Here is a 16,715-nt window from a genome sequence, read left to right as displayed (position 1 = left end):
TGTTGTATTCCTTATGCGACCACCACAAGATCTTACTTTGATGCATTTATGTCACGTCGTCTCCGTGCGATCTTACTTGTTAATCATTTCATTCTGCAGGGCCTTGTGTTGAAACAAACACACTGAGTAGAGGTTTAATAGCCAAACAAGAGATTCCAAGGAGTAATTTGCATATTCAAAACGAACTTGGAAGAGGCAACTTTGGAATTGTCTGCAAGGCGACAGCTGAAGGTATTGGAGAAGATAAGAAGACAATGACCGTGGCCGTCAAGATGTTGAAAGGTAAAAGCGTGCCTTTCAAATCTCGATATGTCTATATGCACATCGAATATTAATGTCTTAAAATAGACAAGCCCACTCGTCGCTTGGCTTTCTTCGTGCATACGTGCGGTAGCTACAGTCACGCAGAGCGTATTGGCTTCGCGTTCACCGCACCATCTACGCGATAGTCTGCCAAATTTACATTACTTTAATTTCGCTATCACCTTCACCATCAACAACGCGACACTCTGCTGAAGTCAATTCCTTTAATTTACTGTCTTTTGATATTATAAGCCCACAAACTTAGGGCAAGTATGGTCTTGTACGTTCTCCTCACAGTTGTTCCGTGAAACTTTAATACTTAAAATTTAATCGGAAAAGCACACCACGCAGCTAATAACCAATACCCCTTCGCAATTATTGGCACTAATTACTTATAAATAGGTGCCATTTTACTTTACGAACGATGGCTAAAAAATATGAATATGAAAGTAAACAGACAATTTCCATAGAAAAACGATACGCTGATGAACACATTTTCTATTCAATGTAAAAGATGAATTTTAAACCTGCTTTAATCTTTAGTGCAAAGAGACGAGAGATAAAAACAAACAATGATAAATTGAAATGATAAAGAGTCCTATTTGGAACGAGGAAGTTCACGATACGCTCTGATGGAGTGAAATATCACTACTTTTCAATTAGAGAAATTAATAGGTTGTCTTTGACGGATTGAATTAAAAATTCTGGTGTTAATTCAACCTTGTTTAGCCTCTTAACATTAAAATGAAATGATAGCAATATACATTTTAACTTGCGACAACGTAGCTGTTCTTGATAGAATTAATCACGGAATATATTCAATTTGAAATTGTTAAGGTGAGCTGTGTTTGTCATATCTATGGCTTTTGGTAGCAAGTGTTCATCCGCGGGCGTCATAGCAAAATGAAGCCGAGACTGTGCATGGCCCCCACCCAAACCCCTATTTGCAAATAGCACGTTTGTAAAAGTGACGTTCGAAAATTCTAAAATTATATACTTCGTTTTTCTTCCCATGTCGTCACTTACGCGCGCGTCCGCGTTCGGTCAGCTTATTCGTACGTACGTTAAAGGTATACATACAATCACCTGTAATCTAAATATGCCCATATATGGTCAAAGGGACGTTCCTTGGCATTCAAAATGCCCATATGAGGGCGCTATTTTAAAAAGCGGCCACCCGCTTAAAATCTGTGATTGGTTAGATTTTCTCTTTCCATTGTAAATGTAGCAAAATTGAAACCTTTAAGCAGGCTAATGTACCTAATAAACATAAGATTAAGATATAGCTGAATTTCGCCAACATATTTTTTTTATAATCTGAGGCATAGAGAAAGATAGATCGGTCTATATGTTCTCTGTGTCTGAGGTGACAAGGAAACCCCCTCTTAAAATATATTTTCAAAAAGCAGACAATCTAAAGTTACTATGGTAGCAACAACTTACTCGAAGGAAGTGTATATTTCAGGTAAAAATCTCGATTTGGTATTAATGATAAAAATTAATTTAAGTCAGAAACTTGATGTTATTTTCTGAAATGTAATATTTTATTTAAAACAAGAGTATATGTAGAAGACAACGATTATTTTACTTTCCATTATCTATCGTCATTCTAAAATGGCAGGGGTTGAAAGACCGACACTCAAAAAAGTGATTCCAAAACATTTTTAGAATATCAAAATGCCTCTTATTCAAAATATAAGAATTGTATTGCCAAACAAAATAGTAGTTTTGTTATATAAGCTTAGTAGTTAAAGAACATAGTATGAAAATTTCAGAAATTTTGACCAAGCGAAAGCGGAGTTAAATTCTTTGGAAATCTTGGAATTGGGAGAAAAGAGAAGCCAGAAAATCGAGTGATTTGCATACATCTGCATAAGTTAACACCTCTTTATCATGCAACTTAATACTGCTTGACAAGCTTAAAGGTATAATCAACCAATTTTTAATCTTGGGTTAACAAATTAATTAAAATTAAATTATTATTTCCAAAAAAGTGATTTTAGCAAAATTCGCTGTGTTATCCTGTAAGCATTATTATCCACTTTTTCACTGATACAAAATACCGTTACTGCCACGCTTAAAAAAATTAATAAAGCGCCCTCTGTGTCAATAACTAGATGCAAAAATTGCCAGTTTTTAGACGAAACGCTATTTTTCAGCTTGCAATTGTAAGTTGGGCAGTGCAGTTACTATTGTAACGAAAATGATGGGATAATACGTTCCTTGTTAAACACAATAGGTTGTTATCCTGGTAAAAATTGCCAATGTCAAACATTTTTACACCTTTAACAGAAAATCTGCACCTGCAGAGTCTGACATTGTGTAAGCGTGTGAACTGTTGTCAATAGAGGGAAACTGGGCATACTGGTCATACAAACGTACACAGCAAGTAACAATTAATTATATTTTATCCTATACTAGTACTAATCATTAATCAATACAAATAAAATTTCTAATCTTAACCCCTGGTGCTGAACCCTATATGATAATATTATATAGGGCTCAGCCCTTGGTGTCCCGCTAGGGGTTAAAATTAGAAATGTTATTTGTATTGATTCTTGATAAAATGGAATGAATTGTTACTCGCTTTATACGTTTGTACGACATCTATGCCAAGTTTACCCTCCGATGAAACACTTCACGTACACTATGTCAGACCCTGCAGGTATAGATTTTCTATGTGTAAAAATGTTGGAAAATTTTTTTACCATGATAACCTATTGTTTTTAACAAGGGATGTATTGTGCCATCGTTATCGTTACCATTGTAATGCACTGCCCAACTTCCACTTACAAGCTGAAAACTATGGCCTTCCGTATAAAAATTGGCAATTTTGCATCTAGTTATTGACACAGGGGGCGCTTTCTAAAATTCAATCCCAGCATTCTTTGCGTATGCCCTCGTTCATATGCACGACAGTTTTCTCTCTTTTCCATTTTTTAGGCGTGATAGTAACGATATTTTGTATTAGTCACAAGGTGGATAATAATACTTACTGGCTGATAAAAGAGATACATTTTATTAATGGCATGTTATAAAATAATATTTTGCACGTTTCCAATTTGTTTATTTACGAGCACTTAAAAAAACATGGCGGCGCCCATGTAAGTCACGGGTACACTTCCAGGTTACTCGCACACTTCACTCGCATGGTATATTATGAATCTGCGCATGCGTAGTCAGTAATCATAAACTATCGTCTGCTGGTTAGGCTCGTTCAGTGGTTATTTGAATAACATCATAGACCAAGGGTTGCGTATGCCGCATGTGCCGCCCATGGCCAAAATGAAGCTGATCACTGCATGCACTGTTCGTTTGTATAGGAGCTTTATTGTCGCAATTTTCAATCCCAGTTTTTCGCATTAGTGGAGTTCTCCTCTTAGTCAAATACCTTGCCAGTACGATGTTTGATTTCTATAACATTAATTACAAAAATTGATCTCCACCTTTTTTTACCTTTTGCTTATCCTGCAAACAGAGTTTACACAAGCGTTTGATTGACGGTCGGTGCAAATTGCCCACGGTCATTGATTCCCCACCACCAACGCTCGAATTTTCTAAAAAATTGTCTTCGACTCGCGTTAGAGTTTGAGTGTAACCACAGAGTTCGATCGGCAGCAGCTTCGCGCTGACCGCTTGGCAGTCTGTCTGCGTTTTTTACGGCCGGAAAAAACTAAAAAGAGGCATTTTCTGGAGCGTGTGCCCGCGTACTGCCTGTTTGGTGTCCACTTTAAATAATGAACGCCGCAATAGTTTCGCGCCCTTTTAAAGGGAGGCTCCGCCTTTGAGCTCTACCTTATCTCGCGTCTGGTCAGCGAACCAACAAGACAACGGAAAGAGTAGATATGTTGAGAACATGTGCGGCAGAAAAAGTAGGTCGTTCGGCGATCGTGACTGCAGATCATCTTCATGCTATACTGCTCACGCCATACTTGGTGTTTTAAAAAGACATAAACGGAGTATTTTTTTTCAAAACTGGTTGCTCGTTGAGGGCGTCACGTTCGTTCTGCACACTGAAAAAGTTCAGTGCGACTTTATTGTGCTATGACGCCCATGATTCATTAAGCGCTGTACTAGTAAGATGCTCTTGTCATTAGTGAAAATTAATAATCGATGTAGTTAAATGTGACACTTTTAGTCAAAGAGTTGCAAGCTACAATATTTGCAGGTGGCTCGCTCCAGGGCAAGTTTGATGATAGCAGATGGCAAGCTGCAACCCTGAACTGAGCCAAAACTATCTTTCGAATAGCCTTAAGGGCAACTTGGCTGCTCACGTCAGTGTTTTCTGTATAATATACGCCAAATTACTCATCATTTTCAATATAAACAATGTAAATACACTATCGAAATAACTGTGATTCGGATATTTAGCAAGTAGATGCATTAAAGTTGACAAATAGATATTACTCGGCACCCCTTTTCATGAAGTCCGCAACAACATCTCTAAATGCGCTCAATGAATTGAAGTTTGTGTAATCACGTGGTTTCTTAAGTAAAATTATTTTCTACTTTTTTCGTCAGACAATGCAACTGCAGTTGAAAAGGATGAAATTCTCCGTGAAATTACAACTTTACAAGAAATTGGAAAACATGCCAATATTTTAGGTATCCTCGGATGCTGTACTTTGGAGGAACCGTATTTCTTAATAACGGAGTACATGAAGTACGGCGATTTACTGCATTTCCTGTGGCGAACAAAAGAGGTATATATCTGCTATCTGTGGTTATTTGCAGACTTCAATTGTCATGTATAGGAAATATTAGATTTGTATCGTGTACTGTCATTGCTAGCCCATCAATTTTAAGGAAACTCTTTTTTTTAGCTAACTTAAACGTATCCTTGTGATGGCACTCACAGAATGACTGAGTACCCATGACTTCTGTAAAATTTCAAAACACCTCTTCTCTTGGATTATTCAACAAAAACCAAGCGTATTTTGAGATATATGTGAGAAATTAGACCAAAATCACTCCCTAATTCACAAACTTTAGGAGACGGATGATAAATTTAAAGCCAATGCTGTATAGAGTAAAGAGATTGTTTCAATACAAAAATGCAGTATAGTGTCTTTGTCTATACAAGCTAACCTTCATTGCAGTCTTACGCAACATGGTCCCTTTCGGAAAGAATAGCGTGTATGATGACGTCATTATTTTAAAAAGTCTCATTTCCACTTTAGCACTGGCATTGCTGTACATCTAACAAGATTATTTACCAGATTTCTAGGGTATTTCAAAGACCAACGTTCAGAAAAAGTTGTTTCTACGGACCGTGATGACGATCCGTGATTTTCAGAATGACATCATGAATGGGTACCCTATTCATTTGACAGCGCCTCCATGGGGCTATGCATTCATAAGTTGTCCTAGAAAAAAACACTACAAGTATCACCATAGGTTGCGTTCCCTGATTTTTATCACATCATATCTCATCTTATCTTAAAGACAAAATTGACATTATTCATTCTATTGTTCTAGCCAAGATACCAAAATGACGATCCTATCTACAGCTTGACAGAGACGGGCTACTATCAGATTGCCAGGCAGATAGCTCGTGGAATGGTAAGTTGTTCGAGATCGATCATGGAAGTGTGAGGGTTGATGATGGAGGAGCAATTGTTAGATGCATGCCGCGACCGCTTGCTGGTTTGTTGAATGGCACCTGCCAAACGAAGTCAGAGTTTGGTAAAATATGCAACTCAAGAAATGGACCAATCACCATGTAACTTTAAGAAATTGGCCAATCATATTGCAACATCAAGAATTGATCTGGACCAATCACTGACAATCTTCACCCCGACACTGTTGGCTACCCAAGGGCATTCCCTCATACAATATCGAACACAAACCGAAACCGAAACAGGCTAGACAGGGTATCAATAGTATAGATAAACCGTTGGCGCCTGTGAAATCTAATAGTTTCCGTTCCTCACAATGCGATAAACAAATGAGAATAGCCGTTACCTAAATTCGGTGGCAGCCTGCTTTGTGCACACCAAGAAGTCGCCAAACCTTGCATAGTTACATACTCCTCATGGCCCATGACCGTAAAGGTTTTTCCATGTTCAATGTGACTAAAAGTGTCATAATTTCATCACAACCAGACATATTATATTTTAACTTCATTTGTCATTTTTTACAATCTGCAGTATTGTCGGACTCTTTCAAAATCGGTAACAACACTTTCTCATGATTGAAGGCGAAAATAATAGACAGATTGCATGACTGTCTATATCATACGAAAGTTTTTTATCACAGTGCCCACACCATCATGGTTTTTGTGGGGTTGGACATTTATTATACTATTGTTACATCTGTAAAATCACGAGAGAAAGAAACATTGTACATTGAAGAAATATGATAAAATATTAATGAAAGTTGCTTAGCAGTTTTGCATCAGCAAGTAATTAATTTGCATATTTAACTAAATTTCCCAATTAGGGATATAAGACTTGAAGGACTATAAAAAATTATATAAAACTTGCTAGGTATATCGATGAGACAATTACATTGTATAAGTGAAATATATTTTGCATTTTCATGTGAGCTAACTTAAAATTTGGATATCTAATGAGCCTTCACAGATTGGCATACATAGCTTGAAGGACTTGACCAAAGGCAATTACACTTGCTATATAAAGTGGTGATACAATGACAGCAGGCAGAGAAATTTAGTATTATTATTTCAGCTTATTACATATTTATATACTTTAACGACCTTTAGAATTAATCTGTTTTGAATATTGTTCATGATGTTTATAATAACACTTTTATTGAAGTTGCAAACATGTGGCAAAAGTTTAAATTCGCAGACAAACGCTAATGTGAGCATTTAAAATTCATACGTGGTTAAAGCTCTTGGTGTAAAAAAAAAATACCGTCTTAGTTTTTCGATATCGAAAATTTTCATTCTTCCCATAGAGTCAAAACAAGAATGACAGCAATATTGAATTTCAAATATCGATATGTTCGTTAATTTATTTCTCTGGTATCAAATTTTGCAAGTAGACCCCTGATTTTATTCTTGATTTAGTGTGAGAATAGCTGAAAATTTCATTAAGGAAAGTTTGAGCAAAAGTTAAGTCTTTCTCTTTCGAGGCGCATACTAACTTAAAGTATGTTGTCCCTTTCAATTTTAGTGGACAAGTAACAGAACATTTCAGAAGGAGTACTTTTGTCGCTCTGATTTCTACCCATAGGAATTCTTGGCACAGAACAAATACGTGCATGGAGATTTGGCAGCAAGGAATGTACTTGTTGGAGAAGACCTGCTAATTAAAATTTCTGACTTTGGACTTGCTAATGACGTATACCTACAAGGATGGACTGCTTTGCCGGCAAGTCGAATGCGAGCAGCGAAGTGGGTCAGCTTAGAAACAAACCTGAAAGGGTTATGTACAATACAAAGTGATGTGTAAGTTTTGCGAATACACACGTATCTCAAAGAGTTACCATGTTTCATCTGAAGCAAAGTGCAAATTTCCTCCAAAACGTCTATAGTGTTCGTTGTCTTAAAGATCCAACATAGTCCTCTAAGGGCTTTTGTACCAGCAAAAGTGGTTCACTGCATGTATGTTGTCTCCGTCAAGCCTGAATGGGTTCTTTACTATAAAAGTCTTATATCAAATATTAAGCCTTTTTCATGATTATACGTAATACATACTATTAGTCAGAATCTTACAGAGTAACCTCAAGTGTTCTTGCTTTTTTTACACTGAACCAATCAGTAATAAAGCGCTCTACAGAAACCCGGTATAATAATACAAAAAGGGGTAGTCAATGCATAAAGGGGGTTCGATAGAAGTAGTCTATGGACCGATTGCTCGCAGATTTGTAATTTTTTCACGTGGCTCATCGCCTTTGCTTCCTATCGGCAATAGTATAGCAATAATGATAAATGTTTTTGCAAACACAGAATTTCGTCTAGTACATCTCGCAACGTCAATAATTTCTTTATCGCAAAATTGTATAAAATCTATCAACACGGAATCAATGTCGCCGAACAATCGGGTTAAGACAGCTTGTAAGACCAGTTAATCTGTTTATAGTCCAAATGTGCCTCGAATAACAGCAGCCACAACAGTCATAGCTAGACAAGTAAAATACGTTTTACAATTATACAAATTAAAGTATATAATCTAAAGGAAATAAGTTTTGTGTTTTCGTAAGGCAACACTTTTGTAATAAGTACATCATGCAATTTTTCACTGAAATTAATTTTGTTTTTTCCCCGATATCCTTGTTTCTTTTCATTCTTTTGTTTGTTTGCTTCATTTTTGTGATTTATATTTTGCTTGCATCTAGATGGTCTTTCGGCATAGTGTTGTATGAAATCGCTACACACGGAGAAACTCCGTATCCGGGAATGTCAGCGGCTAAAGTCGTGAAGGCCGTGAAGGAAGGGTATAGGATGGCCAGACCAGATGACTGCCCACAGTCCATGTACGTCATTTATCCGTCTGTTGCTTGGATTTTTTATTTTATACCACCTTTGATTAGAATTGCGATGATGATGATTATGACATTGATTTATTAATCTGGTTTGGAGTTAGTAACGTTAAAAGTTACTCTGTACTCTTTTCGTGCAATTCTTTGTATAGACAACAACATCTCGGGCTTCTGAGACTCTCTATGATATGTAACTTGCTTCAAAATCTAAAATACTTCAAGATGGTATTCAATTTGTCTCAGCTGAATGTATTTGTGACATACAATATTGTTGAAAGACGAATTCCGTTCCGACTTCATTCATTTCTCAACAACAATAATGCTGGTTACACATCACAGAGGGTATGTCAACTAAAAGAATGGGGACAAAATCACCGCATGTGACAAAAGAAACAACACACATTTTGTCAAAAGGACCATATTTGTAGTCTTGTTAACAAGACCACTCGAAGAACATCGCTCTGGTCAAATTTGATCTTTTGTTTCACATTAAACTAAATTCCTCGTCCTGAAAACATATTATTCGTTATATGTTTTTGTTTTCCATGCAAAGGTATGCGATAATGAAGCGTTGTTGGCTGGAAAACCCTGAAGACAGGCCTACATTCAATGTGCTACTAAAGGATTTTGATCGACTATTGAGCCAATTTGCAGACTACCTAAATGAACCTCGACCTGAACCTGTGTCTCCACGTAGCCCTGAAGACATGCCACTCATACAGAATGTCCAAGAAGTGGGAACAACCCAGGAGAGCGTCGGCTCAAGTTCAAAGAAACGCGACACTGGGGTAAGTTATCGTACATCGCCTGCACAAGATGTATGCTTTGTTCGCACGATGTTTTAGCAAAATCACCAATTGATGTCTTGTCATTTTATCAAAAAAATAGCATGATGACGCCATTTTCTGAACAGATCTTTTAAAATGGCTTGTTTCATCGAGTCTTTTCTGAAGGTTTTCGAGAATATTACAATATATTGCGATGACAATGTCTTGGAATCATACATACAAGTCAATGAGAATGTGCTGACTCTACACTACCCACTTTGTTGCCTTCTACTGAATCGTAATATGACACTTGCGAATATAATGGAAGGCAAAATAATAGTCGCGCTAGCGGCTTACTGACTAGGCATGCGCAGGTTCACAATATACTATGCGAGTAACCGGAAGTGTACCCGACTAAATTCATGGGCACCGCCATGTTTTTTTAGTGCTCGTAAATAAACAAATACGAAACTTGCAAAGTATTATTTTATAACTTGCCATTAATGGAATATATCTCTGTAATGAGTATTATTAATATGTAAAAGGTCTGACCTGAGAGCGAGCTCAGCGTAGGGTATATCGTCATTGATATTTTCAGGCAATAGCATGCTAATTTCTGTGTTCGCTACATATTTTTGTCATTCAGCTTGAATTGCCGTCAATTGTTTGATAGAATAACAATCATAGACAATTAACGCAGTTTAACATGGAAATGCAAAGTCCGTCAACGAAAATCATTTAAAACAGGTATATTACATGATCCCGATTAGTTTATTGTCACAGGGCCGGAAAGAGAGGCCGTCTGATGCAAAACAAATACTTGTCATTCCCGTTGGTAGCTCTCGAGCACACGATTTTTAATTCCCGCGTGAGTTGACCGTTCGTTGTCGCGAGAGTTGGCATGTTTCAAAATGGGGGAGCACAGCGCTAACCGACTTTGGCTTTCAGTGATCGAAAATGATCATTTTGAAATAAATTTCTCACTTTCTTTGGAACAGAGAGATTCTTTTGTCGGAAAACACATTGTGGAGTAGGATTTGTGGTAGATGACATCTCTAATTTCACGTAATCCGTTTAAAAGTAGACAAATTGGTCGCCTTCATGTAAACAACCGGAAGTGCACTCTTTTACACACGTTTGAGCGGCTTTCGCTGCGCTCACCATTATCCACCTTGTCACTGATACTGATACAAAATATCGTTACTATCACGACTAAAAAATAGAAAAAGAGAACTGTCGAGCATATGAACGAGGACATACACAAAGAATGCTGGGATTTAATTTTAAAATAGCTTTACTGTTGCTAACCATGAATCAATACAAATAAAATTTCTAATGTTAACCCCTGGCGCGACACCAAGGGATTAGCCCTATATGATATACTTCCTTTGTGTTCAAAAGACAAACATTTTAAGTGGAGTGGGCTTCGGGGACAGATATTCGAACTCTTAAATTTTTACAAAACTTTTTCTTATCTACCACCGTTGTGGGGCTCATCTTGAAGCTTTTGGAGTAATTAAACCCTTCAACGTATTACTATTTTGAAAATGGAAAGTTGTCAAGCCGTACCAGTACTTTAAACAGGAATAGCGGCAATTTTATATTTTAGGCATCAGTATATTTGTGGTATTCTGTTTTTTATTATTTATTTATTTATTTATTCATCTTTATACTGGTTAGCTCCCTCAGTCAAAAAATGTACTGATTTCCAGGGAGGACCAGTATAAAATAAAATAAAACATTGTAATGAATAAAACTTAAATAACACTAAAGGGAATAAAAAGCAATATATATAACAAGATAGGCAAAGTAAAAATCACGTGGCAACAAAAATACAGCAATATACCAAATGTATACAATACTGCAAAACCTACACATAATCACACTGGAGGATATTTCTTAAGCATTTGTTTAAATTGGCGTACAGAGGTGATATCGTGAAAAACAGCAGGTAAATTGTTAAAATAATTTATTGCACGATAAATAAAGGAATTACGCGCTGTAGTTGTTCTATAAGAAGGAAGAATAAATCTGTGAGAATTTCTTGTCTGATAATGTTTTGTTGATTTATAACAATCGAAAAGGGTTTCTAAGTATGGTGGAACAATGTCCCCTTGATTAGAATTTAAACATTTAAACATCATGTGACACACATGGCCTCGACGTCTGGACTCAATGGTATTCCAGCCCAGAGTAGCCAATAGCTGTGGCCCAGCTTTAACAAAATGATGTCCGTTTCTTGCGAAATCATTCAGAATAATACGGGCTGTTAACATTCCATATTGCCAGATTCTGTACTGTGATTGAACCCCTGATTTCAATTCTTCAAAAGAGAATGGTTGAAAGTTTACTTGAAGAAAGCTTGTGCAAAAACTTGTATATTATATATTGCATTAATTCATACAGTTCACAAAAAATCCCACTTCCGATAATTTCATGGATAAAGTGGATCAAAGATCAAAATCAGACTACATGACAATAATCAGACTCGAAAACTTCGTTTTTAGAACTTTCAACACAGAGTTGATGATGATAATGCCAAAGCAATCTAAATAGTTTTATTTTCCCTCAACCTCAACAATCACTATAAACTCATTTCCTACTGCCTAGAGCAATGTCGCCTCCGTGTTTTGATCTTTGCTTTATGTTTTTCTTTCTTGTTGTTATTTTAGAATGAATATTTTATTTCTGACATAAATATGAACATACTTAGGTGTTTCTAGAGGAAATTACAAACTTCATATTTAATATAAATCAATTACCTTTGCTATTGCTTGGTAAAGTGTGTAGGATGTTAACATTTACCATCACTGTCTATGGAAAGAAACTTGAGTTATGTTGTGATCACAATGGCTTTAACGGATGATCCATATTATATTGCGTGCTGTTTCACTATTTAAAAGGATAGGTTTTCACTAAAGTGAATTAATAATTCAGTGGCGATTTATATCAACCTTACACGAAGTATGATATGCTTTCTAAGGGAATTATACTATGTGAGTTATCGTACGAGCAGTACTGGTGAACACTAAAACGCTCTGCCTTGTGGGTAACTCCGCTGGGAGCATTTTGTCGGTTGTAATTCTGGCGAGCAAAGCGAACCATGCCTGTGTACCGGATACACATAAAAAAGTGGCTAGGGTGTACCGGGTATGCTAAGCGATCGATAAAGCAACGTTAAACGTGGGCCTGTTTCTGTTTAAGAAGATGCAAATAATATCCGTGTCAGCATGTACAGACACTTCGCCGACACTTTTCAAAGGTTAAAATGTCAGATGGCAAGCCCACTCTTCCTTTTAATTGGTAAATATTCTTCATGGTCCAATCGAATAACGAAATGAATATAGCTGACGATAGGGACATGAAAACTAATTTAAAGTATGACAGTAGAGGATCTGATTGGACATTATAATCTATATCTTTCACCCGGTCATTCCGGACAACGCAACGAACATTGCGGAAAAGGTAAGTGTTTAGCGTTTAATGTCCTCAGTCAAAACACAATCAGTACGAAACGTATTTCTCTTCACAGGACGTCGTCATAAAAAACAGGAGAAGTAACAACTACTCGACCGAAGAGAGTGCTTTAGGAGAGAGTACCTCTACAGCACCGTTTGATGATTACATGGCCAAAAACAGTGATATAGAAGATTTTAGTGATGAGATCGTCTTTGAGGCAATGTCTGAGAGTGATAATGACGAGGGCTTCTTTCTGTAGGGCAATTACTTCAAGATCAACAATGGTCTGATTTTGTGAATGGCTACTTTACAGTTTTTATGGAATTAGTATATTACAACAAATACAAATACTCGCCTAGCGAACCCTTTGCACCCTTGTCATAAAGTGTAGAACGGGACGATATCAGCAAAGATAGAACTGTAACACAGGACTGAGTGAAGTGCTAAAATGACATTTGGTCATGTTATTAAGCGATTTGTACATAGGTTTGTGATAAAGTTTATGCTTGCCAGTCGATGTATACCATGTCGACTTCACACAGTTCTTTGCGTGAAAACATCACAGACTTCAAGCTTCGTGTCTGGTACAGCTCTCTTTGTTGAGATCCAACACTGATTACAACTTCGTATTGCCTCAGCTCTATGAATGCATCACATGGTTGTATTCAGTAAAGCACTGTCAGGCCTGATACAGACCAGGAGATGGAGACATTCCATGCTCTGCTAGCGAAGTTATTTAAATACCTTCCAACATGAACTTAAAAGGCTCTGCCTGTTCAGTACGTAATGTCAAATATACCTGTACATTCTTTGCCCCTACTGCTATGCACACGTGATATGCCAATATTGAACGGCAATCCTGTTCCGACTCGAGGAAGGATCAAAACTTAAACGTTCTATTTTATGTTATAGCAAAATTTAAGAGGGGCTTCGAAGATTATGTGAAATAGAACACATTAATGATTTGTCTTTCTTTTCTTTGTAAATTTTCGTTCTTTCTTTGAAATTAATGATTAACTGACGTTTACTTAGTATGTGAAACTGTTTTAACAGTTAAGAAACACTGTGTGACTTTTTACATCAATATTAGATCTTAAAGGGTCTGCAACTGTACCTTTGGTGATTTTTTCACATTTTTTAAAATCAACTAATTTTTTTGTTGCATTCCACAAAGTGTGTAAATATACACAACATTCAGTCTGTCAACTCAGCCTGAACACGAGCAGACTGCATCGTTATTGTTGACAAGTGAATTCTGGTCCTATTTATGATTAGAATGTACACAGTAACAGTGCACTTTACACGAACACACGATGTGTTGACACGCTGAAATGTGGGTGTTTCGACATACTTTGAGAAGTAGAACAACAACTTACCGTTGACATATAAAAAAACCACTGGCCCTTTATGAGAATTGCTGATGTCGTGAGTAAGAAAGAATTGAAAAGAAATACATATTAAGCACATTTAACGCACATTGTATTAATAGCCTCTGCCTATGGGAGTCAAATATTATTGTGTATAATTTAATCACTGGATCATAAAACTTTAAGATCATTCAACATTTGTAATTAATCGGATACTAAGCATCTCATACCTTCCTTAATTCAAATGAAGTCGTTGCACGAGAATAGTGCCAAGCAACGTCTGCGATGTAGTCAACTCTATGTCCTTATGAGTCGTCGTTCGCCAGCATAAAACCACTGAATACAAAACGTTGCCATCTTCTAAACAACATGTTTGTCTTTATCTTTTCCGAGGGAAAGATGTACACTTAAAGCGCGACAATATTAATGATGTCTTTTTGAACCATTATAGGTCATTTCACTTTATCACTACAGTCTTTCTATGAAGGACATTCGGAATATCAAGTATATGAACTTTATTGCTCTATTTGTCGATGACATCGGCTGTATGTGCAAATTTACTCAAGTTTTTAAAGAAATAGCTATTTTGTAATTATTGTTTGTTCTCTATTGTCGCTGTATGTCCGTCTTCTGATGTGTTTATTTATTTATTAATTTGACAGTGCCTTTAAATAGTTAAGAAAGACTTGCTAACGAATGTCAAAAAAGTAACTATCGATAAAACAAGAAAAATGAAACAAGCACAACCAATGATTGTAGAAAACCTCTGTGGCTGCCGTCTGTGAGTATGACACGCAAACATGACAAAGGTATGTGCAAACCTGCGCACGTTTGTGGAACAGGTATCTGCTCTGATAGGTATCTCCTCTGACATTGAAGAAAAACTGAATTTCGCCTGCTCTTATCGATAAGACATGATATTATTTTATCACTATGTTATTGGAACAAATGGCAAATAAAAGTGATAGCTTCATCGTGAAGATGTAAAATGTGTTTGTATATTTATTTCGACAAAAATCAATTTACTTACAAAGGCTCGTCAATGGAATGTTATGAGAACTGATAAAAACGTTCACTAGTGGTGCACATGAAACGAAGCTTAGGCGATCTTCACATCATCTCGGAAGGCGTGGGTTGATCACACCGATCGCGCAAGCGTGCATTTACAGTCCACAAAGATGTTATGTTGATAACATGATTGAAACAAATTTAGCAGAATTAGATCTTTATATGTTTTCAAATTTTTCAAAAGTGTTGGGTACCCTATAGCTGAATGTTGCGATATTACAAATTATATAGCCATGGCTTAGCTGAAGAGGTGTATGGCAGGTCAAAGGTCATAGAAAATTCTGAAAAAATAACACTTCAGCTCTATCTCTTCTCAAACTTAACATGGCTAAAAACCTTGATAGTTGAAATGTAGCAACCTGGCCACATGGTCTACAAAATTGATGTACAGAATTTTGATTGGTCAATTTATATACAAATTAGGCCAATTTTAAGGTTAAAATCCCAGATGGCTGCAAGAGAAAGGGTCTAAATACTATTGATGTAGACTGGTACACGTAGGGGGTCACTGTTTGTTACGCATGAACTTTTGGGAGAGTCATTTCTTTCATACCAACATTGTTTGAGGGTCACTACTTTACTTGGAGTGTTATTTGGAAAAACACCGACCCTCCCTCCCTTTGATTTCTCCTCTTCCCTTACCCACATATCGTCGCTGTAGTAACAGGACAAATGGGAGCAAGAGAAGTGATTAATACATCGCATTGACCGTCTGTTTTGCTGTTTGTCGGATTTATTTCATTCTATATATTTAAGTTTCTTTATTTCTTTATTAATTTATGAATTTCTTTTTCAGTTTCTTGATTTCGTCATTTCGCTATTTCGCCATTTCGCCGTTTCGCGATTTTGACGATTATTATTAGCCATGTTCATTTATTCAAGAAATTTCTATCTTGCTTCGAAAATGAGAATATTTAATGTGAACTTTCCCAAGTCAAAAATACATATATACATACATATGTATATACTTTTGACTCTGTACCAAAAACGAGTCTACATCTAAACTCTCCAAGCTATATCGACAACGAGTCTATATATCTGTCAATTTTTCCGGCTGTAACGAAAATGAGTCTACAAAAAACTTTCCCAGCCTGTCTCAATCGAAAGCGGGTCCGGTACTTCACATGGCAGATTTGTATGTTTACAGTATATGGACTGCATTTAGTATGCTCGCGTTCTGTTTATTCTGGCTGAGATGATAATTGAAAGAGTAGTCTTCATGTTTCCTTTTTAATTTGGTGAAGTCAGCCTGAAAATTGAACAACGCAAGACAGTCTGATAACCTTTAAAGTCGAATTTGTAA

General features: G+C 36.6%; 1 protein-coding gene across 1 annotated transcript in view; it reads left to right on the top strand.

The window, feature by feature from the left end:
* The window catches only part of LOC139121388 (uncharacterized), a 60,596-nt gene extending 45,267 nt beyond the window's left edge, over positions 1 to 15,329 (top strand). Inside the window, exons 12-18 of the mRNA XM_070686218.1 lie at positions 100 to 282; positions 4,825 to 5,006; positions 5,782 to 5,865; positions 7,503 to 7,717; positions 8,608 to 8,745; positions 9,305 to 9,539; positions 13,051 to 15,329. Coding sequence (XP_070542319.1) covers positions 100 to 282; positions 4,825 to 5,006; positions 5,782 to 5,865; positions 7,503 to 7,717; positions 8,608 to 8,745; positions 9,305 to 9,539; positions 13,051 to 13,236 — 1,223 coding nt within the window. The 3' untranslated portion in view covers positions 13,237 to 15,329. The remainder of the gene's footprint in view (positions 1 to 99; positions 283 to 4,824; positions 5,007 to 5,781; positions 5,866 to 7,502; positions 7,718 to 8,607; positions 8,746 to 9,304; positions 9,540 to 13,050) is intronic.
* Positions 15,330 to 16,715: the final 1,386 nt, after the last annotated feature.

The sequence above is a fragment of the Ptychodera flava genome, chromosome 21 (genome assembly GCF_041260155.1).
Source record: "Ptychodera flava strain L36383 chromosome 21, AS_Pfla_20210202, whole genome shotgun sequence".
Classification (NCBI taxonomy): Eukaryota; Metazoa; Hemichordata; class Enteropneusta; family Ptychoderidae; genus Ptychodera; species Ptychodera flava.
Note: the sequence above shows the minus strand (reverse complement) of the source record. Positions and strands in the feature narration are given on the sequence as shown.